Source organism: Carlito syrichta, unplaced genomic scaffold, assembly GCF_000164805.1.
Source record: "Carlito syrichta isolate Samal-C Ts95f unplaced genomic scaffold, Tarsius_syrichta-2.0.1 Scaffold311810, whole genome shotgun sequence".
NCBI lineage: Eukaryota > Metazoa > Chordata > Mammalia > Primates > Tarsiidae > Carlito > Carlito syrichta.
This window is the reverse complement of record NW_007255906.1, coordinates 175,696-201,518: the sequence shown is the minus strand read 5'-3', so window position 1 is coordinate 201,518 and position 25,823 is coordinate 175,696. Positions and strand designations below refer to the sequence as shown.

General features: G+C 51.9%; 1 protein-coding gene across 3 annotated transcripts in view; it reads right to left on the bottom strand.

Moving 5' to 3' along the window:
* Window positions 1-10,664: 10,664 nt before the first annotated feature.
* Window positions 10,665-25,823, bottom strand: part of ADORA2A (adenosine A2a receptor) — a 15,431-nt gene continuing 272 nt past the window's right edge. Inside the window, exons 2-3 of one of the 3 annotated variants that reach the window (XM_008069099.2) lie at window positions 19,481-20,056; window positions 10,665-12,427 (exon numbers count right to left, since the gene is read on the bottom strand). In XM_008069099.2, coding sequence (XP_008067290.1) covers window positions 11,521-12,427; window positions 19,481-19,803 — 1,230 coding nt within the window. In that variant the 5' untranslated portion in view covers window positions 19,804-20,056 and the 3' untranslated portion in view covers window positions 10,665-11,520. The remainder of the gene's footprint in view (window positions 12,428-19,480; window positions 20,057-25,823) is intronic. The other 2 variants (XM_008069098.1, XM_021718087.1) reach the window with 2 other exon arrangements.

Here is a 25,823-nt window from a genome sequence, read left to right as displayed (position 1 = left end):
TTTTAAAGATGTGGGGTACAATTCAGGATTAGGTATACAAGTGGTCATCATACAGATAAAGTTTGGGCCTCCTTTTGGTCTCCACTTTGCCTGGTTTGAGATCAGGTACTCCTATTGATGTTGTGTTCCCCACTACTGCCAATCCTTTCTTATAGCATTATGGTAAATGTTCAGGGTCCACTTATGAGTAAGAACACGTGGTACTCTGTTCTTTGTTTCTGTGATAGATCACTGAGTATTATAAACTCTAAATCCATCCAAGTTGCTGTGAAGTCCATATGTTTGTCTTTCTTTATGGCTGTGTAATATTCCATTGTGTATATGTGCCATATTTTTTAATCCAGTCCAGTTTCAGTAGGCAGCACGGTTGGTTCCATGTTTTTGCTATTGTGAATAGTGCTGCAATAAACATGTATATGCAGGTATCTTTTTCGTAGAATGATTTGAGTTCCTCTGGGTTTATTTCCAGTATGGGGATTGCTGGGTTGTATGGAAGGTCAATATCTAGTTCTTCTAGAAATTGCCACACTGTTTTCCAAAAAGGTTGCACTAGTTTGCATTCCTAGCAGCAGTGTAAAAGTATTCCTTTTTCTCCACATCCTTGCCAGCATCTCTTGTTGTTTGTTTTATTAATGATGGCCATTATTACTGGGGTTAGGTGATATCTCAATGTGGTTTTGATTTACATTTCTCTGATGATTCATGAGACTGAACACTTTTTCATGTGTCTGTTGGCTGCCCATATATCTTCTTTTGAGAAATGTCTTTTGCCCACATTTTTAAAAAACTTTTAAATTTTTTATTTTAAAGATGTGGGGTACAATTCAGGTTTAGGTATACAAATGTTCATTATGCAGGTACCCTTGTTGATGAGGTATGTCCTCCCCCTCCTCTGGCAGTTTTCAACTACCAATCCCACCCCCCTCCCCTAGCAGTTTCTATATGATAATTGTTCATAATACTGTAAGAAAGGGATTGGCAGTAGCGGGAAACTACGTAATCTCATTTTATCTCCATAATAGCCCTGCAGGCAGGGTAATGCATATTGCCCCCATTTTATGAAAGAGCTAACTGAGGTCCAGAGAGATCACATCATGACTTATGTGACCCAGTAGCGTCGGAACTAGAAGCCAGGTTTCTGACTCCTAGACCAGATAACCCTCCTCCAAAATTTCTCTTGTTCTATGCCCCACCCCACTGACAGATCCACTTATTAGCCTGAAATGGAGGAACCCTCTAAGCCATGCATCCAAAATTATTATTTTGCAAGAGTTCAGCAATATTTTCACAGGCATGTCAAATGAATACCCCATTTACAGATAACCCTCAGTAGTCACAGATGATGGTTTTATGATCCCTAAGGGTTGGTCCTTAGTGGCCAGGACACCTTTAAGGTCAGGTAAGTCCTTGGTCTCTAAGAACATTCCCTGGTACAGAAATGAGTAAAAGTAACCTTTCTTAATAATGTCAGAATGCAAGGTCTGGAAGGGCCTGTCCTCAACATCCCCACAGAAGGGGGCTCCCATTTTCCTTCATCCCTGTCCCCATCCTCTGGTCACCTCCCCTCCCCCCATATCTCTCCGCAAGCTGCTTCCTGCACGCTGTCAGCGCCCTTGTTTTGCTTGTGCTATTTGTGTCTGCTTCTAACAGCTGGCCCCAACCTGGCATCCCCTAGCTCTGAGGATTATCCAATTATCCCATTAACCCAGCATGTCCTTCCTTCCTCCAGAGCTATTAGTTCTTCATCTCCCTCTCCCTCTCCGTCTCTTCCTGGGGTTGTTCATAGCCTCCTTTGCTTCTTCCTTAGTCAGGCTTAGAGCTGGGTCAGTCCTTAGTCACATAGACTCAGAGAATACCAGAACTGGAAGTGATGCAGTGTCCATGCATCTGCTTCATCATTTTGCAGGGAAGGGAACTTGCTTGCCTGAAGTCACATGACCAGTTAATGACAGCAGATAGCTAAAACCTAGGTCGAATTTATGGCTATGCTCTTTCTTTCTTTCTTTTTTTTTTTTTGAGTTGGAGTCTCAATCCATTGCCCAGGCTGGAGTACAGTGGATGCTCACAGTCACGCCAGCATCGAACTGCTGGGGTCTGGCGATCCTTCCACCTCAGCCTTTCGAGTAGCCGGAACTATAGGCATGCGCTACCACACCTGGCTATTATTTTTTTAATTGCAGAGACGAGGTCTCGCCAAGTTGCCGGGGCTGGTCTCAAACCCACAGGCTCAGGCAATCCACTCGCCTCAGCCTCCCAAAGTGCTGGGATTGCAGGCTGAGCCCGAGGCCGGCCTGGCCATGCTCTTTCACAGCATATCTGGTCAGCATACCATACCAAGTGCTCACTATGCTTAGCCCTGGGATGGAGGTGATACCAGCGCCACTCCACTCTCTGGAAATCTAGAATTTGTAGTCGAAGGAAAATAGAACTCACACTGGTGAAAACCAGCACATTATTCAGAAGCTAAGTCATAACTTAGCAGCAGAAAAGATGTTACCAGAAGCAGGGGGCAGGCATGAGTACTAAAGTAGCTCAGGAGGGGGAGAAAAGGGTTCCTCCATCTTTATGGAGGATATGGCTCTTCAGGTGGTCTCTGAAGCCTGGGAAGTGTTTAAAATAGGGGAGAATCAGAGGGACAGCATGCCCAGTGAAGAAGCCTGCCTGAAAGACAAATCAGAAAATGATGGTGGACAGTTCAGTTTGGTGCAGCCGGGGAAGGGTAGGAGGAAAGTGTGGATGGTCAGAGACAAGACTGAAGAGCAAAGCTGCGGCCTTGAGTGCCCGCACAAAAGAATGTGAGCTTGATCTGCTACAAGTTTAGGGTCCACTAACTGAAGCAAGGGAGGGACATGACTGAAGCTGTGCTTTGGGGAGATTAATCTTACTGTTTGGGCTGACCAGATAATGGTAGAAGAGATAAACACAGAGGTCTGTTTGGACCTTATCCTGGTAGGTAGGGATGATGAAGCCTCAGCTAGGTATGGCTTGGAGGGGGGTTCCTGAGGAGTAGAGCAAATGGAACAGATTTCAAAGATGTTTGGAAGAAGAATTAGCCGGATGCAATGGATTGAGTTTGGAAAGATAAGGAAAGGAGAAAAATTCCCATTAATATGATTAGGGAAGTAAGAAGTAGCACTCGGAAGTATGGGGTAGATGGAGGAGGTGGGCGAGGACCCTCCCCTGCCTCACCCTAGGGTACTCCCTGGGTGAGAGCATTTTGTAAAGTTGACAGTTTGCTTAGCCCTATACTGCATGAGTCCTTCTCCACCCTTTATCCTAGCCACTCAGGCTTCTCTGCCAGATGTCAATAAATCATCTACGCGATTCCCACCAGACAGCGAACATACCTCACTTGGGGCAACACCATTGTCACCACAGGAGGAATTTCAGGCCTTGGGATATATTCTGTTGATACAGGACTTTGGGCTTTTTTTTTTTTTTTTGAGTTAGAGTCTCACACTGTTGCCCAGGCTGGAGTGCAGTGGCACGCTCATGGCCACCCCAGCCTCTGTCTGCTGGGCTCAGGCAATCCTTTCGCTTCAGCCTTCCAAGTAGCTGGAACTACAGGCATGCACTACCTCACCTGGCTAATTTTTTGGTTTATTGTAGAGACTAGGTCTCGCCAAGTTGCCCAGGTTGGTCTTGAACCCGTGGGCTCAGGCAGTCCTCTCAGCCTCCCAAAGTACTGGGATTATAGGTGTGAGCCATGGTACCTGGCTGGCTTTGGGCTTTTTTGATGCCTTTCAATCCATACCAGGTAATTCCCTCCTGAATATACTTTGTCATTCCTTTCTCCCAATTCTATCTTATCTCCCAAACTTGCATTTGGCTTCTAGTAGCCAAAGACTGACAATTCTGGCCACAAAAGTGCCCTTGAGGTACAGGGGAGGCTCCTCAAGGGCCCACAAGGAACCCAAGCCCCCTGCCCAGGCTGTTGAGCACCTGAGTGTCCTTGGATTGCACTAAAGGCCTGGCCATAAGTCTTATTGCATTCTGGTGGCCTCCGACACGAACTAGTTATTCCGCCAGAGCTTCTGTGAATCTAGTTGTATCTTTTTTCTTTTTCTTTTTCTTTGAGTGAAGATCTCACTCTGTTGCTCAGGCTGGAGTGCAGTGGCATGATCATGGTTAACTGTAGCCCCTAACTCCTGACCTCAAGTGATCCTCCTGCCTTAGCCTCCCGAGCAGCTGGGACTACAGGCACATGCCACCATACCTGGCTAATTTTTACATTTTTTTTTTTTTAGAGATGAGGTCTTGCTATGTTGCCCAGGTTGGTCTTGAACTCCGGGGCTCAGGTAGTCCTCCTGCCTTGGCCTCCCAAAGTGCTGGGTTTACAGGTATGAGCCACCACATCTGGCTTTGTTGTGCCTTTTGTAATAACAGTTGGCAGACTGGTTCCCTCTTCTGCTCTGTTCACCTGCTGCCATGGCTTTCCCCAACTTCTCTCCAACCTCACTTTCTCCATTCCAGCCACTTTGAGTTTCTAGACCCTCCCTGTCTTGATTGCTTTCCTTTGGCCACTTGTTTATCCTGTTGTAATTGAGTGGTTACCATCTTGTGGTAGGCACATTCACACATGGTGTATTAGTTTGTCCATGATCAAGTGTGAGAAATGAGTCTCCTGCCTTGAGCAGGACCTGGTAAGCCCCTTCATCCTGGGGGAAATCCTAGTAACTGGGAGGTCAGGGCAGCTTGAGACTGCAGTCACTTTCTTTCCCAGACATGTGCCATGGAGTTAGCCACAACTGAACTTAGCAACTGCCCATGTTGTTTGACATGCACTGATGGTAGGCTGGGTCTCTTTCACTTCTCCTTCCTGCACACTGGCTTTTTCAAAACTGTGCAGGACTTTACACTGACCTTTACTCAGTTTTATCTGTCCTGCTCTGAGGTTATTTTGAATCCTGATTCTGTCAGCCCAGACATTCACTATATCCCCTCTCTGTTCACCTCTTTGATAAGCCCAAACTCCCCTAGTTTCTAGGTTTTCATAAACGGATGAGACAGTATGGGGTTGAAGACAGGAAATGATCCATAATTGATGCCCCCGGCCTAAGTTGTCTGCCAGTTCCATACTCACCTCCTGGCCCCAGAGACCAGGGGCTTCCAAGTACCTAGCTTAAATTCACACTCACCACATTTTTCCATCTGACAGTGGTTGGGCAATGTTGATGAGCAGAACATAGAAACCGGTCAGCAGCCCTCTTTCCCCTCTGTCTGCCTTCCCTTCCAGCCTCCTTTCCACTCTCTGATATCAAGAACACTGGAGTTATTGATTAATTCCTCTCTTCTGTTTTCTGAACGGAGAATAGATTTATTATTGCAATCATCATCATCATCATCATCATCATCATCATCCTGGGCATTTATGTTACAGGTGCCTTCCAAAGCATTGCCACACGTATTACCCCATTTTATCTAAAAGTAAGCATGGCAGCTCAGACAGTGACTTGCCCAAAGAAACAGTCAAGGGCAAGGCTAGGATTTTTTTTTTTTTTTGAGTTGGAGTCTCACTCTGTCGCCCAGACTGGAGTGGCGGCTCCCGGCCACCGCAGCCTCAACCCGCTGGGATCCAGCGATCCTTCCACCTCAGCCTTCCAAGTAGCAGGAATTACAGGCACGTGCTACCACGCCCGGCTGATTTTTTGATTGATTGTAGAGATGAGGTCTTGCTGCCCAGGCGGGTCTCGAACCCGCGGGCTCAGGCAATCCATTCACCTCAGCCTCCCAAAGGTATGGGATTACAGGCTGAGCCACTGAGCCTGGCTAAGGCTAGGATTTAAACCTGGTTCTTTGATTCCCCATTCAGAGCTCAGTGAAGCAGGGTTGAGGGTTGAAGAAGCAAGTGGTGGGATCATTTGGCATTCCTGAACTATGCAGAAAAATTAATCAAGCTGAAACCCCAAGAGATAGTCTGGGGATAACTGCAGAATGCCTAGCCATGTCCTTTCAGTCCCCCTGTAAGTTCTAGAACCAACAGAACAGGTGTGACATTGGTCTCTGGGGCTAAATTTTCCTAAGAGAAAACACGATAATTTCTAAAAGTCTCATCTATCTTTAACAATTCCAAAAATCTCTGAATATAAACTAGGCTTTTCCCCCTCACTCCCCTTTCCAACCCAACTAGAAAATGTGGGTGGGTTGAGAAAGAACAGAAAAGAAAGATCAAAACTGTGACAACCCTCTGACAACATTTTAACTTGAAAATTGCCTCCAAATGGATGGCATAATTCAGTGTAGGCAGATGTAAATCAGGCGCAGATTTACTCAGATCTTCCTCGTTCTTATTTCCTAACAAACACCTTGAAAAGATGGGCTCTGGAGCTGACTACAGGCCTTTAAAAGGCTAACTCAACTTGGTCCCCTCTGCAAAGCCATTCTGACTCCCTGATTGGGTGTGAACTTCTTCCCTGATCTCCCTGAGCTTGTGTCTCCCTCACAGACCTTACCAGATGATGTCTGACTTATTTTGTTTAGTTGATAGCTGGCTCCCTGTGTGCCCTGCCCTCAGGCTCAGTGTGCATCAGCAGGTGCTCATTAAGAAGTTGGGAGAAGAGAAAAAGGAACACTTCTACACTGCTAGTGGGAATGCAAACTAGTGCAACCTCTTTGGAAGACAGTGTGGTGATTTCTGAAAGAACTAGACATTGACCTTCCATATGACCCAGCAATTCCCCTATTGGGAATATACCCGGAGGAACTCAAATCATTCTACAAAAAAGATACCTGCACACGTATGTTTGTTGTAGCTCTATTCACAATAGCAAAAACATGGTACCAACCGTATTGCCCATCGAAGTTGAACTGGATGAAAAAAATGTGGTACATATACACAATGGAATTTTATGCAGCCATAAAGAAGGACAAACATATGGACCTTGCAGCAACTTGGATGGATTTGAGTCGATCATACTCAGTGATCTATCACAGAAACAAAGAACAGAGTACTATATGTTCTTACTGATAAATGGATCTTGAACAATTATAATACTACAAGAAAACGACTGGCAGTAGTGGAAAACTGTCAGGGAAGAGGGGTGGAATTGGCAGTTGAGGGAAACTGCTAGGGAAGGGAGGGGCATACCTCATCAACAAGGGTACCTGTATAATCAACGTTTGTATACTGAACTCTGAATTGCACCCCACATCTTTATAATAATAATAATTTTTAAAAAAGAAGTTGGGAGAGGAGCAGAGTGCTGGAGATAGGGTCCTAACCACTGTCTGAGGGCCTAGTTGGTCATTAGGTGCCAGTTCAGATGGCTGATTCTGCAAAATCCCACTCCCTAAAAAGCAAAATTACTTCCTTGGGCAAGGCAAAGAAGTGTGGATGGTTCCATGCCATACCTTTCCCACTGGTGGAGGGGGGAGGAGGGGCGGGGAAATCTCTCCCTTGTATGATCCTGGGTTGGTTACATCTGTTGCCTGCCCAGCCCTCATACTAACTTTCCCAGCCTGGCCTGACCTCTCCTGGTGTCCTGCCCCTCTCTAAGCCTAACTAGTGGGAGACAGAGACTTGTCAAGAAGCTCTGCTAAGTTGCTCTTTCTCCTCTGGAGAAAGAAACAGTTAAACCAGAGGATCTAAAAAGCTACTTCCTGCACCTAGGCTCAGGGTTCTGTGTGTCCATCCCCCTCCTCTGAGGCTGTGTGAGTCATCTGACATTCTCCCGCCCCCTCCCCAGGCTCTACAGCCTGACAGGTGCTGTCCTAACAATGACAGTGATTGCTAATGAAGAGTGAAAGCTGAAGTGAGGGGCGCTTTGGGACGGATGACCAGTCAGTGTGGGAAGGAGGCAGAGGTGCTTATCTTATAGCCTTACAGAATAAGTAAGGGCCAGGGAGGGACCACTTGCCTCATAGCATACCCTAGTCTTTCAGAGTTTTGTCCCCACTAAGGTAGCCTTTCCCATCAGCAGAGAAGCATTGCCCAGCATGCTCAGGCAGCACTCATCCAGCACAGGAGCTCCAGGGTAGGGTGTCTACCACAGCAGGAGCCCATAGCAGTGGTCATGCCAGGAGACTGCATGGTATGGCAGGATAGGAGCAGCATCCTAGGTACAGACTCACCTTCCCTGCAGCCCAGGAACTAGGGCAGGCTGTGCAGAACCCTTTCCACTAAGCAGTTGGCTTCCCCCAGGTTCCTGTTTCCCTTCCACAGTTGAAAAGAAAGCCAGCCCCCCATTTCTGGGCTGCCAAGTCCCAGGAGATCCAGGGGCATCAGCAGCTTTTCTCTCATTCCCCAGGCAGCCCCTCTTCCCTGCCCTGCTGTGGTTTGCCTCCCCCAGCTCCCTGAGCTCCCTCCTCACCACATGATGCCTCCTAGAGGAAAGGGCCTGAACACAAATGGGAAGAGCATCATAGGTGGGCTTTCAGGAGGGAGGGATGGTTAGTGGAGGAGGAGAAAGGGAAGCACTCCAGGAGGCCTGTGTCTCATGAGGGCCAATGATGAGCCAAGACCCAGCCTGAGCCAGGCCTCTGCTCTCAGGCCTCCCTGTGGCCCTGGCCATTCTTGCTATACAGAGGGGCTGGGGCCACCAAAGACATGGATCTGTGATGGGACCCTCATGTCTGAATGAGGCGCCCACCTTCAGCCTTTTGGGAAGAGCAAGGAGAGAGCAGAAGGGTCCTTAGGCAGAGCTGCAGGGCTTGAAGCAACCTAGGATGTAGCCCCCAGCAACCCAGTGCAGCATCCTGGGGGGTGGGGCAGTTGCTCACACCCTTCACCGGTCTTCATGTCTCCTTCATGCTGCTGCTGTGGGCACTTATTCCTGTTGATGTAGGCCCTGCTCTCAAGCACATGCGTGTGTGCACATGTGTATTCACTTATGGTCAGAGGAATGACACATGCATATATTCATGTCCGTGCACATGTCCTTACACTCAGGCTTGCTCACAGTGGGATCTCACACAGGTAGGTATAAACATGGGACACTTGAGCCCTGGGGATATGAGACAGCCTGTACTACAGTGCTGGGCTGGAGCTGGCCTTGGGAGGACTTGGACACATTTGCACCAGGAAGCCTTTCCTGAGCCCCTGACCCTGCCCTCCCAACCCCAAGACCTGCATCTATGTAGCCCAGCACACAAAGCCTGGTTCCTATGAGACATCAGGAAATGCTAGAGAGGTATCTTTCTTCCTTACCTTTGTGTTCTCTTTCTGGCCTCTCCCCACCAACTAGTCATGAGAACCATCAGCAACTGTGCTTTTGGCCTCCCCAGGCACAAGCCAGGCCACTGTTCCACCGTCAGTCCATAGCGTAGACTCCAGGAGGGAGGAAGCTGGTGTGGATGGGGCGGACTCGGTGCATTTATATCAGTGTTTCTTAACCTTGGCTGTCCATAAAAATCCCCTGGGGAATTACTTGATCCACTCAGGTCAATTAACCCAGTGTCTTTGGGGTAAGGGGCTCTGACTTTGGTGCTTCCTAGGTGTTTCTTCTGTGCAGCCAGTCTACAATACTTCTGCTATAACAGTGAAAGACAGCTAAAACAATTTTGTGTTGTTTTGGGGATAGTTACAGATGCATCCATGTAGTAAAAGTATAAAAAGGTACAATGGAAAGAAATGTAATTCAGGAAAGTGGTTGTTTCCAAGCACAGGAAGCAGGAGATGATTGGGGAGGAGTCAGACACATCATCTGTGGTTGTGATGCTTCATTTGTTTGAGTCAGTTTCACTTTGTCACCCTGGCTGGAGTGCAGTGGCTTGCTCATGGCCACCGCAACCTCAACCTACTGGGCTCAGGTGATCCTTCCGCCTCAGCCTTCCAAGTAGCTAGAACCACAGGCATCCGCCACCACACCCAGCTAATTCTTTTGATTTACTGTAGAGACGAGGTCTCGCCATGTTGCTCAGGTTGGTCTTGAACCCTGGGCTCAGGCAGTCCTCTTGCTTCAGCCTCCCAAAGTGCTGGGATTATAGGCATGAACCACCATGCCCGGCTGATGCTTCATTTCTTAAGTAGAGTTGTGGAGAACTGATATTATTTCATACCTTTGGGGTTGGTTGAAATAGTTAATCATAAGTTAATGGAGGAAAAAAAGCACAGGTTTTGCAATCAGACAGCCATGAGCCAACCCCAGGCAGGGGCAGGTTGCTAACTGCCCACTGGGCCTCAAACTTCTCCATCAAAGGAGGGTACCACCCCTCAGGCAGGAAGCCTTGATAGTCAGAGTAAGACACATCCTTTTCTTATAGATTTCTCTTGTTGGGAATAGGGGGAAGAGGACTTCAGGGGATGGCAGTTTAGCCCCAGTCCAGATATGTTTCCAGACACTTCCGTGGCCTCTCAGCTGGGGGGTGGAGCAGGGCAGGGGGAGCGGGCACAGCTCTGAGAAGGTAACGTACAAGAAGAGATCTTCCCCTAAGGATGTTAGGAAGGTAATGCAGGAGGGAGCAGCTGGTCTCCACAGCAAAAATGCCTAGGGCTAGATGGTGAGCAGCTGGGAAGAGCCCCCTCCTCTCACACCTCCTGCAGGGTGTCTCAGAAATACAGGTCTGGGGGCTGGACATGGACATTCCAGAGTGGAAGCCTCAAGAGGCCCCCAGGGCAGACAGGGTGTCTGTCTACACGTACACACACACACTCACACATACACAACACACACCCGTATGTGTACACCAGCCCTGGCAATGGAGCAGGGAAAGTAACTCAGACACCGTTCTCATTGGACAAGCTTAAAACACAATGTGGCTCATTTTTATTTTATCTCAGAAAAAAACATTCCCTTTATAAGGAACGACAGACAGAGCCCCTCACTGGACAGCTCTGAGCTGCCCAGGCACACGCCCATGGCCTACCAGCCTCCACCTCTCCTCCAGCATTGCTCCATTACAGCTCCCTGTCCTCAATCCCAGCTCTGTTGTCCCAAGAGATGGCCCTGGGAGTGATAAGTGCATGGCAGCTAGTGGCAGTGAGAGAGGAGAGAGGACTGCCTGAGACTCACTGGGCAGACTCTGGAGCCAGGTTAGCAGCAGGACCAACAACAGACCCAGCAGCCAGGGAGGCAAAGGTAATAAAATAAAAAGGGTTTCCTCACACTTGCATTTTCTTCTGGAAAAAAAACATGGTGAAATGCCACCTCTGGGCCCAACAGCTCCTAAACCGTAGGAAAGTCTAGGGAGGGTGGCATGTGTGTGGTGCGGGGACCTTTTGGAACCACTCCCTAGCTCAGGGCCAGGCCAGTCTGCTGCACCACAGCTGCTCTGTGGAGACAAGCCGGCACTTTTAGATGCTTCTGCAGTGGTGGCCTGGGCCCTGCCCAGACACGATGCTGCTGGTGCTGCAGCCCTGGCCTGATGCAGGGCCTCACGGCATGAAACGTCTACTTCATCGGACCCAAACCCTGCCTGCTGGGCCTCATGCTGCTCCAGCCTGGGGCTCCCTCCTCTTAGTCCAAAGTGGGAACCAGCTGCCTGCAGGGTCTCCCGGCACACTCTTCTCCCAACGTGACTGGGCCAGCCAACCAGAAAGATAAAGATTTCCTTCCCTCAGGAAAGGGCAAACTCCATGGACCATCAGGACACTCCTGCTTCATCCTGGCCCAGGGGGTCCTCTAAGCCAGGAGACTCTGGGCATGCTTGCTTGAGCTCATGGCTAAGGAGCTCCAAGTCTGCACAGCCCATGTCCCCGTGGGACTCTTGGGCACTCCCTCCACTCACCAGCCCCAGAGTGTAGCCATTGGGTCTCCGCTCAGGGTGGGGAGCACTGCCGTTGGCCCACACACCTGGGGGGTGGCCGTTGAGGCGGAGGCTGACCTGCTCTCCATCACTGCCGTGAGCTGCCAAGGCCCGGGCACTGGTGCCAGCTGCCTTGAAGGGTTCTCGCTGCCTCAGGACATGGCTGCGAATGATCTTGCGGAAGGTCTGGCGGAACTCGCGGATCCGGTAGGCATAGATGAAGGGATTCACAACGGAATTGCTGTGGGAGAGGACAATGGCCAGGTACATGAGCCAGAGAGGGGCATGGCCACACTCAGGGCAAAAGAAGGTGAAGCAGTTGATGATGTGCAGGGGCAGCCAGCAGAGGGCGAAGAGCCCCACAATGATGGCCAGCGACTTGGCGGCATGGACCTCCTTCTGCAGTGTGGACCGAGCCCGCTCACCCGGCAGAGGCTGGCTCTCCATTTGCTTCAGCTGTCGCCGGGCCGCCAGGAAGATGCGCAAGTAGACTCCTAGCATGAGCAGCAAGGGCACCAGCACACAGGCAAAGAAGTTGTAGTACACCATGTAGTTCATGGGGACCACGTCCTCAAACAGACAGGCTACCTGGCCCTCCCCGCAGCCCTGCGAGTGGTTTTTGCCTTCCTTTGGCTGGCCGCAGTTGTTCCAGCCCAGCATGGGAGTCAGGCCAATGGCAAATGACAGCACCCAGCAGATGGCAATGATGCCCTTGGCCCTTGTGCCGGTCACCAAGCCATTGTACCTGGGGGGAGAAAACCAGAATCAGAGATCTAAGAAACCAGGGTTAAGCAGGGCCAACAGTTGAGAAGCCCAGAGCAGCACCCTGCTCCCCCATTTAGTGGTTGTGAGGTCTTGGACCAGTCACTTCCTCCCTCCTCGCCTCCTGTTAAATGGAGGTAGTAAGCCTTGCCTTTCTCACAGGCTACTGGGAGGTAATAGGCACACTGGAAATGGAAACCACTGGACAAACATTCAGATGATCACTAAATCGTCTTAAGAGTAGTCCAGGGACTTAATTAGTTTGGCCGAAGGGAATTAATATGTGATTTTTTTTTTTGAGGGGAAAAAAAGAAGTATCACCTCCATGTTGGTTGATCTTGGTTGATGCTACAACATGTGGGAAGGTGGGCTCATGGCTGGGGCTAGAACCAGCCAGATCAGACCTTTAGGTGACCGGGGCCTCTTGTACTGCATGCCCTTTCTTCCCCATTTGATTTGGTGTCTCCAGAAGCCCTCAAGATACCATTTCTCCCCTCCAAATCCACCCATAGCCTCTGGAGAAAAATGAGATAATTACATCTTAACATTGATATCACAATCTTAATGTTCAAAAGAAAATACTTGGATGAGGTAGTGAGACCCAGAAAGGGACAGTAATCTGCCTGAAATCACTCAGTATTCCTAGAGCCAGACAGAAAACCAAGCCTGCTGCTTCCCAGGCCCAGACTTGGGGAGTAGCTTGATCCACTAGCCAGGAAGCAGACCTCAGTCCCATAGGAAAGATGGCATATATTTTATAAAAGAATGGACAATCAACAAAAGGTCTCCCTGATTTAGGAAGGCAGCCTGGATGATTACTAAGGGACAACCTTCTATTTAACGGTTTCAATTTTGGCAAGATCAGACTCCCTTCTCCTCTGCGTGGTGGACACCCTACCTATCTGTCAAGTTCAGGCTAGAGATTGTTTCAGAAAAGTGTCTTACCCAAGTGCAGCAAATCCCAACCTCATCTGTGCTCCTTGGGGCAGGGCTTTCCTCTACCCATCTCTGCATTGCCAGCTCTGAGACTGGGACACACAGTAGGTGTCAAAGAAAAATGTGCTCTACATAATCCAGAGTTGGAAACACCCACAGAGGTTATCTTGTCCAAGTGTGGCAAACACAGGCACCTGCATGTGCACATATGGGAGACAGGCTGGTGGGGCATTTAGCTGGTCTTTGCTGCCATGTAAAAATGTGTGCCCGCTGTTTACCAGATCTCAGGAGGAGCTGGAGAGCTGATTTTCTGGGTAAAATCACCCAATAAATAAATTTTGTCAACTTAAGAAAAAAATCCTTGGTGGCCTCTGATCTCTTATCTAGTACAACTCCCTCACTTTATAGGTGGTTAAACTGAGACCCACTAATATGAATGGGCGTTCCAGCAGCTCAGAGGCAACTCAGGCCAAAGTGGTAAATCTGTCTGTTCTAAATTTCCTATATCAATCCTCAATCCAAACAGTAACCAGGCAGATCTATTCTCAGGAGCTCTTTGGTCCTGCATAGCAGGGTCTGGACAGGTCACAGACTTGCCCATTTCTGGAAAGCAATATAGATTCCCTCATCTAATACTTATATAGCACTCACTGTATGCCAGGCATTGCTCTTATTGCTCTACAAATAGTAATTTTTATAACCTCACTGAGTGGGAGGTTTTATATACATATATATATATATATATAATTTACTTATTTATTTTGAGTTGGAGTCTCATTCTGCTGCCCGGACTGGAGTGCAGTGGCATACTCACAGTCACCGCAACCTTGACCTGCTGGGCTCAGACGATCCTTCCACCTCAGCCTTCCAAGTAGCGGGAACTTCAGACATGTGCCACCATGCCCAGCTAATTTTTTGATCTATTGTAGAGACGAGGTCTTGCCAAGTTGTCCAGGCTGGCCTTGAATCCCTGGATTCAGGCAATCCTCTCACCTCAGCCTCCCAAAGTGCTGGGAGGGAGGCTATATTAATTTTAACATTTTTCCTGAGAAAAACATATCCCTCCCTTGGGTTCTGCCCTAGTGCATTCCTATAGACAGGAATGTTCTGAGACTTCATGTCTCTGAGACTCAGTTTCCTTATTTGTAAAATAGGACTGAGAGACCTATCAGCACTGCCCCCTAAGGGCAGAATCAGTGGGTATAAATTACAGGGAGGCTGACTGTGGCTCAGGACAGAAGAAATGGGCTGCCTCAGGCAGTAGTGAGCTTCCTGTCATTTGAGGTGAACAAGCAGAAACAAGCAGACAGACACAAGGGCGGTGCAGAGCTGCCTAGGCCCTGGGGTCATATGCTGTGCTGGTTTCCACAGTGTTCCCCAGCAGCAGACCTTCTCACCCACATCCCCAGGCAATCCCAGAGGTGGAGCTGCTGGGAAAGGGAAGGGGTTTAATCAATATTTATTGGAGACGTGAGTTGATCGGGATACCGGGGCTGGCCTGAAGGCTTCCAGGAATACAATATGGAAATCCCTGGTCTGTCCAGTTGTCTACAGTGCAGACTGGGGAACCCACGAGGGAGTCTCCCACTGTACTCTGCAGAAAAAGTCCCTTGTGGGGACAGAAACAACATACTTGAATAGCACTTGGCCTATATATGCAAAGAATATCTCTGGAAGGGTTTCCAACATGGTTTTCCAGAAAGGGAACTGGAGTGTGGAGTGTGGAGTGGGGGGTATGGAGAACAACTTTCCACTATACTATATACTCTTTGTTCCTTTTTAGCATGGGCAAATATTATTTTCTAAAAATCACAAATAGATTGATTTTGTTATTCAAAGAAAGTCCCTTAGGCTGGGAGCCTTGGACCCTGGCACCCAGGGGGCTAGGACAGCATCAGGGCTCAAATGGAACCATAGCCTAGCCTTGGCTGGGCCCAGAAGCATCCCCTAGGCCGTGTTTGTGACTAACACAGTCACACCTTGGCCTCCCAGACCCCAGACACAGACCACCTAGCCAGAAGGGATGCTAAAGCCATCTAGCCTGCCATTCTGCCATTCCAGGGTGGTAGGGGTATCAGATGATGCAGGTGTCAGAGCTGCCGCCTGCCCCATCTGGAGGAGCCCTCTGCATCCCTGTCTCGTCCAGCTCACAGGCTTCCCCTTCCTGGGGATCCCTGTTAGGATTTGAAAAGCCACTGACCTACAAACTCCTTTCTCTGGTCCTGAGTCAGCTTTCACCATCCCTGCTCACTCTATTCATTTTTTTCTGTCACCCAGCAGTCAGGCCACCGCTGTCTGACCCAGTGCCCACATGCTCATGCCTTCCTCAGGGCCTTGTTCCAAGCTTTAACCCCCTTCCTGACACACCTGTCCCTATATACATGCCATCAAGACCCTGCCAGGTGGCTCAAGCCTGTAATCCCAGCACTTTGGGAGGTTGAGCTGAGAGGATTGCCTGAGCCCATGGGTTCGAGAACAGCTTGTGCAACTTGGTGAGACCTCATCTCTACAATAAATCAAAAAATTAGCTGGGCGTGGTAGCGCGCATGTAGTTCTGGATACTTGGAAGGCTGAAGCGGAAGGATCGCCTGAGTCCCGTAGGTCAATGCTAGGGTGGCTGTGAGCGTGCCACTGTATTCCAGCCTGGGCAATGGAGTGAGACTCCAACTAAAAAAAAAAAAAGAAAACTGCTCATTCTGCAAGACCCATCAGGTGTCAACTCTTCCAGGGAGCCCTCTCTTCCAATCCTAGCCTCCTTAGAAGTCAGGGCGATTCACCACATACAACTTCAGATGCGGCTCCAACTGCCACCCTGCACCTTGGCCTGTTCCTCAATGAATGAGAGCATTCACCAGGGGCTAATTGAGAGGCAAGAGACAATGATGCAAAAGACCCCCAGGAAAGAAGCCTGTGTCTGTCACCCTGAGTCTTCCATTCTCTGGGGACTCAGAACTACATCTCCACCTCTGGCTTGGCTTCTTTCTCATGGACTTCCTCAACTAGGCCCTGCTCTAGTCCAGCAGGTTCCCTGTACTTGGGAAAGAGTAGATAGATTTACCCAGGCACTGTGGCTCACACCTATAATCCCAGCACTTTGGGAGGTGGAGGTGAGAGGACTGCACGCACCCAGGGGTTTGAGACCACCTGCCTGGGCAACTTGACGAGACCTCATCTTTACAATAAATCAGTAATTAGCCAGGCATGGTGGCGCGTGCCCGAAGTTCCAACTACTTGGAAGGCTGAGATGGAAGGATCACCTGAGCCAAGCAGGTCAAGGCTGTGGTGGCCGTGAGGGTGCCACTGCATTCCAGCCTAGGCGATAGAGTGAGACTCTGACTCAAAAAAAAGATTTTTCTGAAACTGGATTTTTTTTTGGAAGGGGGGGTTTGATCAGGAATTGGTTGCCAGTTCTGATGAAACTGGATTCTTTTTTTTTTGAGTTGGAGTCTCACTCTGTCACCCAGACTGGAGTGCAGTGGCCGCTCCCAGCCACCGCAGCCTCGACCTGCTGGGCTCTGGCGATCCTTCCGCCTCAGCCTTCCGAGTAGCTGGAACTGCAGGCGCGTGCTACCACACCCGGCTCATTTTTTATTTATTGTAGAGATGAGGTCTCGCCAAGTTGCCCAGGCAGGTCTGGAACCCACAGGCTCAGGCAATCCACTCACCTCAGCCTCCCAAAGGCGTGGGATTACAGGCTGAGCCACCGAGCCCGGCTAAACTGGATTCTTAAAAAAAAAAATTAATGGTGGTGAGTGATACAGGCCTGGGTATAGGCATCCAGGGCATCGATCAGAGGCTGGACCTCGGAGTAGCCACATGAACCTTTCTGAGTGGAGCAGGAATTAGCATGTCCCTAGCTGTGAAGGGGACAAGGGTGGGAAGGGGGGAGGATAAGGGAGCCTGAGCCAGTCAGCAACTCCAGAGTCAGTCAAGAGTGCCTCCAAGTTCCTCCTCATGCCCAGCTTGCTCTCAGGAGCCCCCACATGGACATCTCCACATGCCTGGCGGCTCAGAAGCCTTAAGGAATAGGAAAGTGAAGGCACCTAGAGTCCACCCACATGAGGAGATACTCCTTTGTCCTTCCCTGCTCTGGCCTCCCCATGAGTAACAGGAGGGTCATAACATCCGCCTTGGCCACAATGCTGGGCCAAGAGGATCAAAGGAGATGCTGGCTCATGTCCTTCAGCAACTGTAAAGCTCTCAGCCCATGGCTCTGGCCAACCCTCCTCTGGGTCTCCATCACTCCCATCCACTCACTGGCCCCTCACAACGCCTTTGTGAGCTCAGAGAGACAGAGATGGAACCCATTTTATAAATGAAGAAACAGGCCCAGAGGGGGCAGCTGACTTTCCACAGCTACACAGCACAACCCTTCTGTCTCAGGGACTCATTTTCTTGGTTCTCAGAAAACAGAGAGAAAGAGACAAATAAAAAGCTAAAGTCCTTTAAATTGAGAACAGCAGCACTAATCACTCCATAGGATGTTGCTCTCCAAGTCAAAGGGTAAAGTGACAGTGAGGCCTCTGCTCCTCAAGGAGCTTTCCCACCAGTGTGCAGGCTTGGCCTGGCCCCGTGAGTAGACTCCAGTCCTCTGTTTTCTGGCCCACCCGGGCACCCACAGATAGGAGCCCCAGGCCTCCATGTTCTGAGCTGTCACTGCATGAACCTGGACTCTGTTCTCCCCCGTCCCCCCCTCACAGAGCAAGGGATAGAGAAATGGGGGGCCCAAGCCATCCCCACAGACTGTACCTGGAGTCAGACTATCTCTAATTCAGCCCCCTGTGAGTGCCGGTCAGGATCCCCTTCTGACAAGGGTTCTGGGCTCTCCCGGGATAGAAAGCATCTGATAAGTCAATGTGGGGCCCAGGCCTCTCCCCCTTTTCGGAGCAGCCTAATGTGGGTGACTGCTTCCCCCTTCGAGCCCAGGTGCAGACTCTGGGAGACAGGCTGCCCATGACCACTCCCCAATGACTGAAGTCCCGGTGGGTGGCAGGCCACGTCTCCTCCCGGGCTAGTCCCAGCTCTGCTACCAACTTGTGTGGCCCTGAGATGGCTGGATCCCTTCTCCGAGTCTCATTTTTCCATGTGGAAGATGAAAGGAAATGACCTCGATGGGCCCCATTGGGCTTGACACTCTAAATTTCCATTTGCTTACTGAGCCTAGTCTGCCTCTCTGCTAGGGCACCCTCAGCCCAGAGAGGGCTGCTGTGGCATTTTCTGTAGTTGGGCATGCCACCTGTTTGGGAGAACTCACCACTAAGACAGGATACCCCAATCCCTGATTCTCGAGAGGTACCATCTCAAGCCTCATCTATGGCCTCGGGGCCCATACCACTCAGGCTGGAGAGCCCAGTTCCATGGTGGATGGGCAGGAGGCTCCTTCTAGCCTTATCTATGGCCTGGGTAGCTGGTGGCAACACCAAGTAAACTCAGTCTCGGGAAAAATCTTCATTTACACAATACTTGGCTGAAGTCACTTCCCAAAGTATTCACCATAAAAACCCCCTCCAGCAGTCAGTCCCTGAGACTGCACAGGCTGCCTCCAAGATCAGAGTCCTCGGTGACCTGAGGAGCAACAAAATTTGCATATAGGTCCAAGTGACTCACTGTGGCATTCAGCCAAGTCACTTCCCCTCTCTGGGTCATTTTCCTAATGTGCACACTGTGAAGCTGACCCAGAGGAGCTGGGGGAAGGTGGGTGACAGGCGGGCTCCTAGCTCTGAGGTCCTGTGGTTTCCCGCAGTTCCCTACCCACCCCAGCATCATGCAGAGAGTTTTGCTCTTGTGTGAAGACCGGCCCAGACACACCTGCCGGCAGTGGATGGGTCACTGGGCCCAATGCTCCCCCTCAGCCCACACACCAGGCCCCAGCTACACTCTTCTGCCAGAGCTAGAGCAGGGCTGGCCACAGGCAGTAGCACTCTGTGCCCACGGAGATAAGTCAGATCGGCATGACTGCTGGCCATGTGCCAGTCCTGGGCAGCTCACCACGCTGACACTACAGACTAGCCCCTGACCTCAGGCTCACCCCGGCCACAGGCACAGACCAAAGTCTGGGCACAGGCAGCCTTTGCACAGATGTAACCCCAGCCCTGCTCACCGTAGTGGGATGCGGATGGCGATGTAGCGGTCAATGGCGATGGCCAGGAGGCTAAAGATGGAGCTCTGCGTGAGGACCAGGACAAAGCAGGCAATGAAGAGGCAGCCATGGCACGCGGCGCAGAACCCAGTGCTGATGGTGATGGCGAAGGGGATGGCAAGCACACCCACCGCGATGTCGGCTGCTGCCAGCGACACCACGAAGTAGTTGGTGACGTTCTGCAGGTTGCTGTTGAGCCACACAGCCCAGCACACCAGCACGTTGCCCAGGATGGCCAGCACGGCAATGGCCAGCTCCACTGTGATATACACCGAGGAGCCCATGGTGGGCACAGCTGCAGATGGGCAGGCTCGGCAAGGACACGGGCCGGGCCAGCTCACGGTCCATAGCTGCAGCCCGGCCGCCCGCCCACTTGGCTCCGGGGACCCAGATCCCTGAGCCCCCTCTCACAGGAGCCAAGTGTGGCCCTGGCAGGGCTTTTTCACAGATGACTCCAAGTCTTACGAAACCAGGCCCTCTCCAGGGGCTCAGGCGGCAGCGTCATGGCTCGGACCAGCTTCTACGTTCCTGAGGCACCTGCAAAGGGAGAGCTGGTGAGGAGCTGAACCACCTACAGAGGGTGGACCCAGCAAAAGGCTGCCAACCACACCCCACGCCCAACCTGGCCCCTTGAAGACCCTATGGCTTCAGATCCTGCCCCACCGGCAGGCCGGGTGTCTGCCTACGCATGCTCCCTGTACCCTCTGTGTTCTGCTGTGGTCACAGCCAGGAGGTAGGAGAGGTGAGATCCTGACCCCCATTGCAGAGGACATGAGCCCAGAGAGCTCTCTGAGCAAAGTTGCTTCCCCAGGTCCAGTGGAATTCCTGTCAAGACCCCCACACAAGGAGGCGGCCCCTTCTCCCAAGTGCTGCAGGACTGGTGATTGTGGGCAGATCCATGGCTGGGTCCCTTCCAGGACTCCAGCTCATCCCTGCCCCTCCCCCAGTACTGTCCAAGGCTCCCTGCATTCCCCACCATGGGTCTTGGGGTCACAGCCCCTCCTATCCTAGACCCAGAGCCAAGAACCAGCAGCAGTCTCAGTATTTTTCCCAGGGGAGCCAAGAATCTCTCAATATCAGTCACTCACGTAGGCCCCCTTGCTCAGCCTCTCAAGCCTCTATGGCGGCCTGGTCAGTCTCTTGGGTCCTGAATCACAGCCAGCCCCAGGATCCTCCCTGCCCCTCCCAGAAAGATCCTCCCCACTTAGGCTCTCCAGGACCACCCACCTTCTCTTGCTGAGCCAGCTTTTCAGTGCCCCGGCCTGCTGCATCCCCATCAGAGCTCTCCTGGGAACGACATGCGTCCATCCAAGGGACATCCAAGGAACACCAGATGCCCAGTCAAGGGACAGTCCAGCAACCCCTGGAGCTTAGATCTGGAAGGATCTGGGGAGCTGTCTGATCCTGTCTCCCACTGCCGGCGAGGGTAAGCCTTCTCACACTAACCTGAACCCACTGCCTGCAGGTGCCCCCACCAGCCAGCTGCAGTTAGGGCGGAACAGGGGCTGCAGCTGCTGTGAGCTTCCCTCCTCTGAGGGAGCTGTCTCACCTCCCACTCCCACACCCTCCCTACCCACTCTGCTGCCTGGCTGACACCACGAATGATTGATTTAAGTTTGGTGCCTGGCAGAAAGCCAGGACTCACTGGGGGTCTATGGGAAGAATGTTTTTCCTTTCTGCACCTTAGTCTTCTCGTTGATACAGTAAGGCGGGTGAGCCCCAGATGACCTCTAGGGGCCATTTCAGCCCTCACCCATGTTTTTGTGTGAGTAAACAGGCAGACTTGAAACATCTCTCACAGAGTCAAAATGCTATAGAAACAGCAGGAATTACTGACTACCCCTTGGAGGTAGAAGTCTTGGTATCCCTAACAGGCCCAAGTGTAGCCCAAACTCTGTTTTCCCCTTTGAGCTTGTAAAATAATCTCTGCTGAAGTGGGCTTCTGCCCACTCAACTGCCTCTCTCTGAGGGCTAAGAGGCCCCCGAATCCACCCACTTCCAGTCCTGAATCCTCATGGGGCCCCTGGGGTACATGGGCAGCAGCCACCAACTGCCTGGGGACAAGAGGCTGGAAGCTACCTTGCATGTGGGCTCGGGCAACCACATTTCCCCCTCTCCTCCAGGATGCAGAGAATTGAGCAGGACTGGTGACCTTGGGAGAAGGTCACCTCTGGTCCCTAATACCAGGCAAAGGGCCAGGCTCACCACCAGCTCCCACATTATCCAGGTGACAGAGGGCTGATATAGAAGAACTGTGACTTTCCTTTTAACTCCAAGGCTGTGAGTACCTCGGGTGGTTGGAGTAAGGGCGAGCGCAGCCGTAGCCACAACTGGGGGGCTCTTCTGCCCCCAACAGGCCCTTTTGCCCCTACTAGGAGGCTCAGAACAGAGCACCTAACACAGGAGGGAGAAGAGGAGGCCAAAGACCCGGCAGAAACAGTCTGAGCAGCCGGCAGCAGGTGGAGAGAGCCAAGTCCCGCCAAGCCCCTGCTGTGTACAGGGCACTTGCCAGCCAGCCACTCACAAAGAGTGTCAGACCAAGTCTCCTGGCATGGTCCCTGGCCTCACACAAGGGCCACAGTTGTTCCTTGGTGTTCTTGGCCTGGAGCCCAGAGTAGCTTTTACCAGGGGCCCACCAGACTCTCAGACAGGTCCCCAGTGGAGCTGGCAGGACCCACCTGCGCCCCACCTGGGTGCCTGGGCATGGCCTTCCAGGTCCAGCACCACCACCAACAGCAACAGGCCACCCTGCAGTCAGGCCCAGAGAGCCTCTGTTCTGGGATCCTGCATCCCACCAGCACTGCCCACTGGGGGGAAGATGACAAACACCTGACATCCTTCTGGTCCCCTCTAGGGGAATCCGCATTGACGGACTGCAAAGCCTTCTGCCAATCTGACCAGCCCAGGCCAGAAGCCTGACATGGCTCAGAGCATCCCCCAGATTCAAAGGCCCTGCCAGGGGCAGACAAGGTGGAGCGTACCACATTTCTGCCAAAGTGAGGCAGAGTTCCCTGCCCTACCACCCAGACCCCTGCTGATGGGGTCACAGGTACCTGTACACCTGCCCTGGGGGCTGGAGTGACTCCACACCAGTTGGGATGCCCAGCACAGGGAGGCCTTCGAGGGGCCTGAGCCAGGCCTCTGTCCAGCCAGGTTTTCCCAGCAGCCCTGGGTGCCTGCTTGCATGCCCTGAATTCTCAGGGTCTCCCCCACGCCTTCGGTGCTGTGGGTCACCATGCTGAACAGCACTGGATGTCAGTACCCTTCCCGACTACACCAAAGTCACCGTCCTGCTGTTCACCAGTCTCACTGCGGGTAACAGACCCTCCTGCCATGGCCAGCCTTGCCTGGGGCTAAAGATACCTAAGGCCCCTGCCCACAGGGCCCACACATGCTGCTTTGATGCCCTTCCCGATCCTCTGCCCCTTCTTTCAGCATTTCTGCAGGTGCTTCCAGCTGCTGCCAACACACCCTGGGCGAGGCTCACCTGGTCCCACAGGCAACCTGAGCACCTGCCAAACCAGAATCCAATCACAGCTGTGCCGCACTGCCCTGAGCAAGCAGATCAGTGCAGTCAGAGGCGCCTGCAGGCAGTCAGAGGAGGGAGGTCGAGTCACCTACCCCTGGGGGAGCTGTATGGAATGGTCGGTCGGGAGCTGCTCAGATGTAGGCCAGCAAATTGACCCAGGGCTGGAGCGCCCTGACTTGTAGCCTTTACCTGATTTCTGTGATGTAAATGCTCCCACCATGGCTGGTTTCAAACCACTAATGTGTTACCGGCTGGAACTGGGGTGCAATGCACAAAGTCCATGGGCCACTGGAATGCCAGCCACCACTAAGCCACCAAACCCTATGGTCCAAGAGGCCAGCCGCTCTGAAGTAGCTTGCACAGCCTGCCTGGGAGCCTGGGAAACGACAGTGCTCTGTGATCTCCCTGGCCCCATGAACCCAATTTGACAGATGAGGAAGCGGAGACTCAAGGAAGTGAAGTGTCCCTTCTCAGCCTCACCAGGAACACTGATGGAAGGTGAAGGACTGCGGAGATGCCCACGGGAAGCACAGCAGCTCTAAGACTTCCTGGGCCCTCCCAGCCCGTCGACGCTTCCCCCGCTTCAGTACCTCCCAGAGTGACAGGAAGGTGGGAGGCCCCAGGAAGGGGGGTGGGGCCAGGGTCTGGCAATTTCCTATCCCTCTCCGAGGTCGGCTCTGTGTATCTAATTAATCCTTGTGTCATCTGTTGCTAGCCAAGAAGGGAAATTACATATTAATAATGTAATATCTCCCTGTGATTGTCCCTTGTTGAGGACAGGGCAGAGGGCAGATGCTGTCCCATATAAACTGGAGCACATGCTGTGGAACGTGCACGAAGAGCCTTGAAAGAACAACCATGTTGGCCTTCTTGCAGTCAGACTCAGAACTACCGCTGCTTCTGTCTTCCTCCTCAGCCCCACCAGGCCTGGCCACCGTAATTAAAACTCCATTTAATCAAAACCCACACATCTCCTGGCCCACTTCTGACTCCTTGTACGTCAGATAGTGAGGTCCTCTGTACACATGCCCAGATGGTGGCCGTACTCCCGCAGAGTCTGTGGACGGAAGTGCCCACCAGCTTCCAGATGGTGCCCTGAACACCTGCCCCCAGGTGTGGCCATGGGCAGCATACAGGGAGTAGCACAGGACTCGAACCATGGCAGGCACACCAGGCCCATTCCTGGGCTCCAGAATCGCAGCCTTAGAATCCTGCTACTTTCTCAGAGCAAACGTTTAACCAAATACCTACTCCGTGCCAGGCAGCACCCTAACTGCAGGGCCACAGGGAGCACTTGCCCCCTGCTGCTGTGCCAACCCCATCTGGGCCCTGAGCCTATAGCAGGGGGCATTGAAGGAGAAAAGAGTCTAGGAAACTCCAGAGGGGTGGCTGCTGCCTGAGGGTGTCAGGTACCTGCAGGTCACTCCCTGTCTACAGGACCTCGGCTCATACTTCCCACCAGCGCAAATCACAATTTCAAAGTACAGGAGGAAAATCGAGGCTAAGAAAGTGCCAGAGTGAGCAGTGCTAAACAACAGTATCAAAAATATGAAAATTAATTCCTTCCGGAAGAAAGGAAGGCAATAATCTAACAATGATTTTATTATTATTTTTATTGAGTCAAGATCTTCCTCTGTCACTCAGGCTAGACTGCAGTGGCATGATCACAGCTCACCATAGACTTGACCTGGGCTAAGCTATCTTTCTGCCTCAGCATCCTGAGTAGGTGGGACTACAGGTGCATGCCACCACTCCTGGTTAATTTTTTGATTTTTTTTGTAGAGATGAGGTCTCATTATGCTGTCCAGGCTGGTCTCGAACTCCTGGGTTCAAGCAATCCTCTCGCCCTGGCCTCCCAAAGTGCTGGGATTACAGGTGAGCCACCGCACCCAGTCCCAATAATGATTTTCAAAGACAGGATCTTCAAAGAGATAAAGAAAGGAATGGCATCCATAAACAAGAATGAGAACTTATGAACCAACCGGCAGAAATGAAGCAAAAATATGAACAAGAAATTATAAAATCTTGGAGGTGAGAAAGGGAGGGACTTGCAATAAAGTACATGGGATGTGATGGGCTTCAGGCACGCAGGCCAGGAGACAGCTGGGGGCTAAAGACGGCAATGAGGAATTCTCAGAGGAGACCCGCCAGAGACAGGCCAGAAGGAAACAGCTGGGCAGCTTAGGAGGGGAATGAGAAGCACCGAGTGCCTCGCAGGGGCTCAGTGGGTGCAGGGGCAACAAGCAGAGTAGGGGCCACTGGACGGCAGGTCATTCCCGCTCCCAAACCCCCAGTCCTCGGCTGGTCCTGGCATGACTGGCTTTGAGGCGGCCCAGGCAGGTGGGGCACGAGCTTCCAGAGCACCAGGGCTCCAGGCCCACCACCCACCTCATTAGCCTCAGGTGCCTCCCCTGCTGCCTGGAGGTGAGTGGCCACCAGGCGCTGGCTCCTCTCTCCCACCCCTTCAGGGTTGCCTGGCAACCCCACCTCTAGGGCTGGGTGCAGGCTGGGCCCAGTACCCAGGCAGGCACCCAGTGGGGGCCCCTCCCCCACCACCCCGGGCGTGCAGCCGCCACTCTGCTCCTGGGCAGGATGTGGGCAGGAGCGGGGCAGAGAACCAGCTCCTTGCAGCTGGAGGCTGAGGCGCCAAGCCTGCCTCACAGAACTGCTTCCACAGCGCAGCCCACAGCCCGGCCCTGGGCCTGCCTCACCCTTGTCCCTGTGCCCACAGGGCTGGCCTCTGCTCCTGCTCCCCACCCACACCCCAGCAAGGCA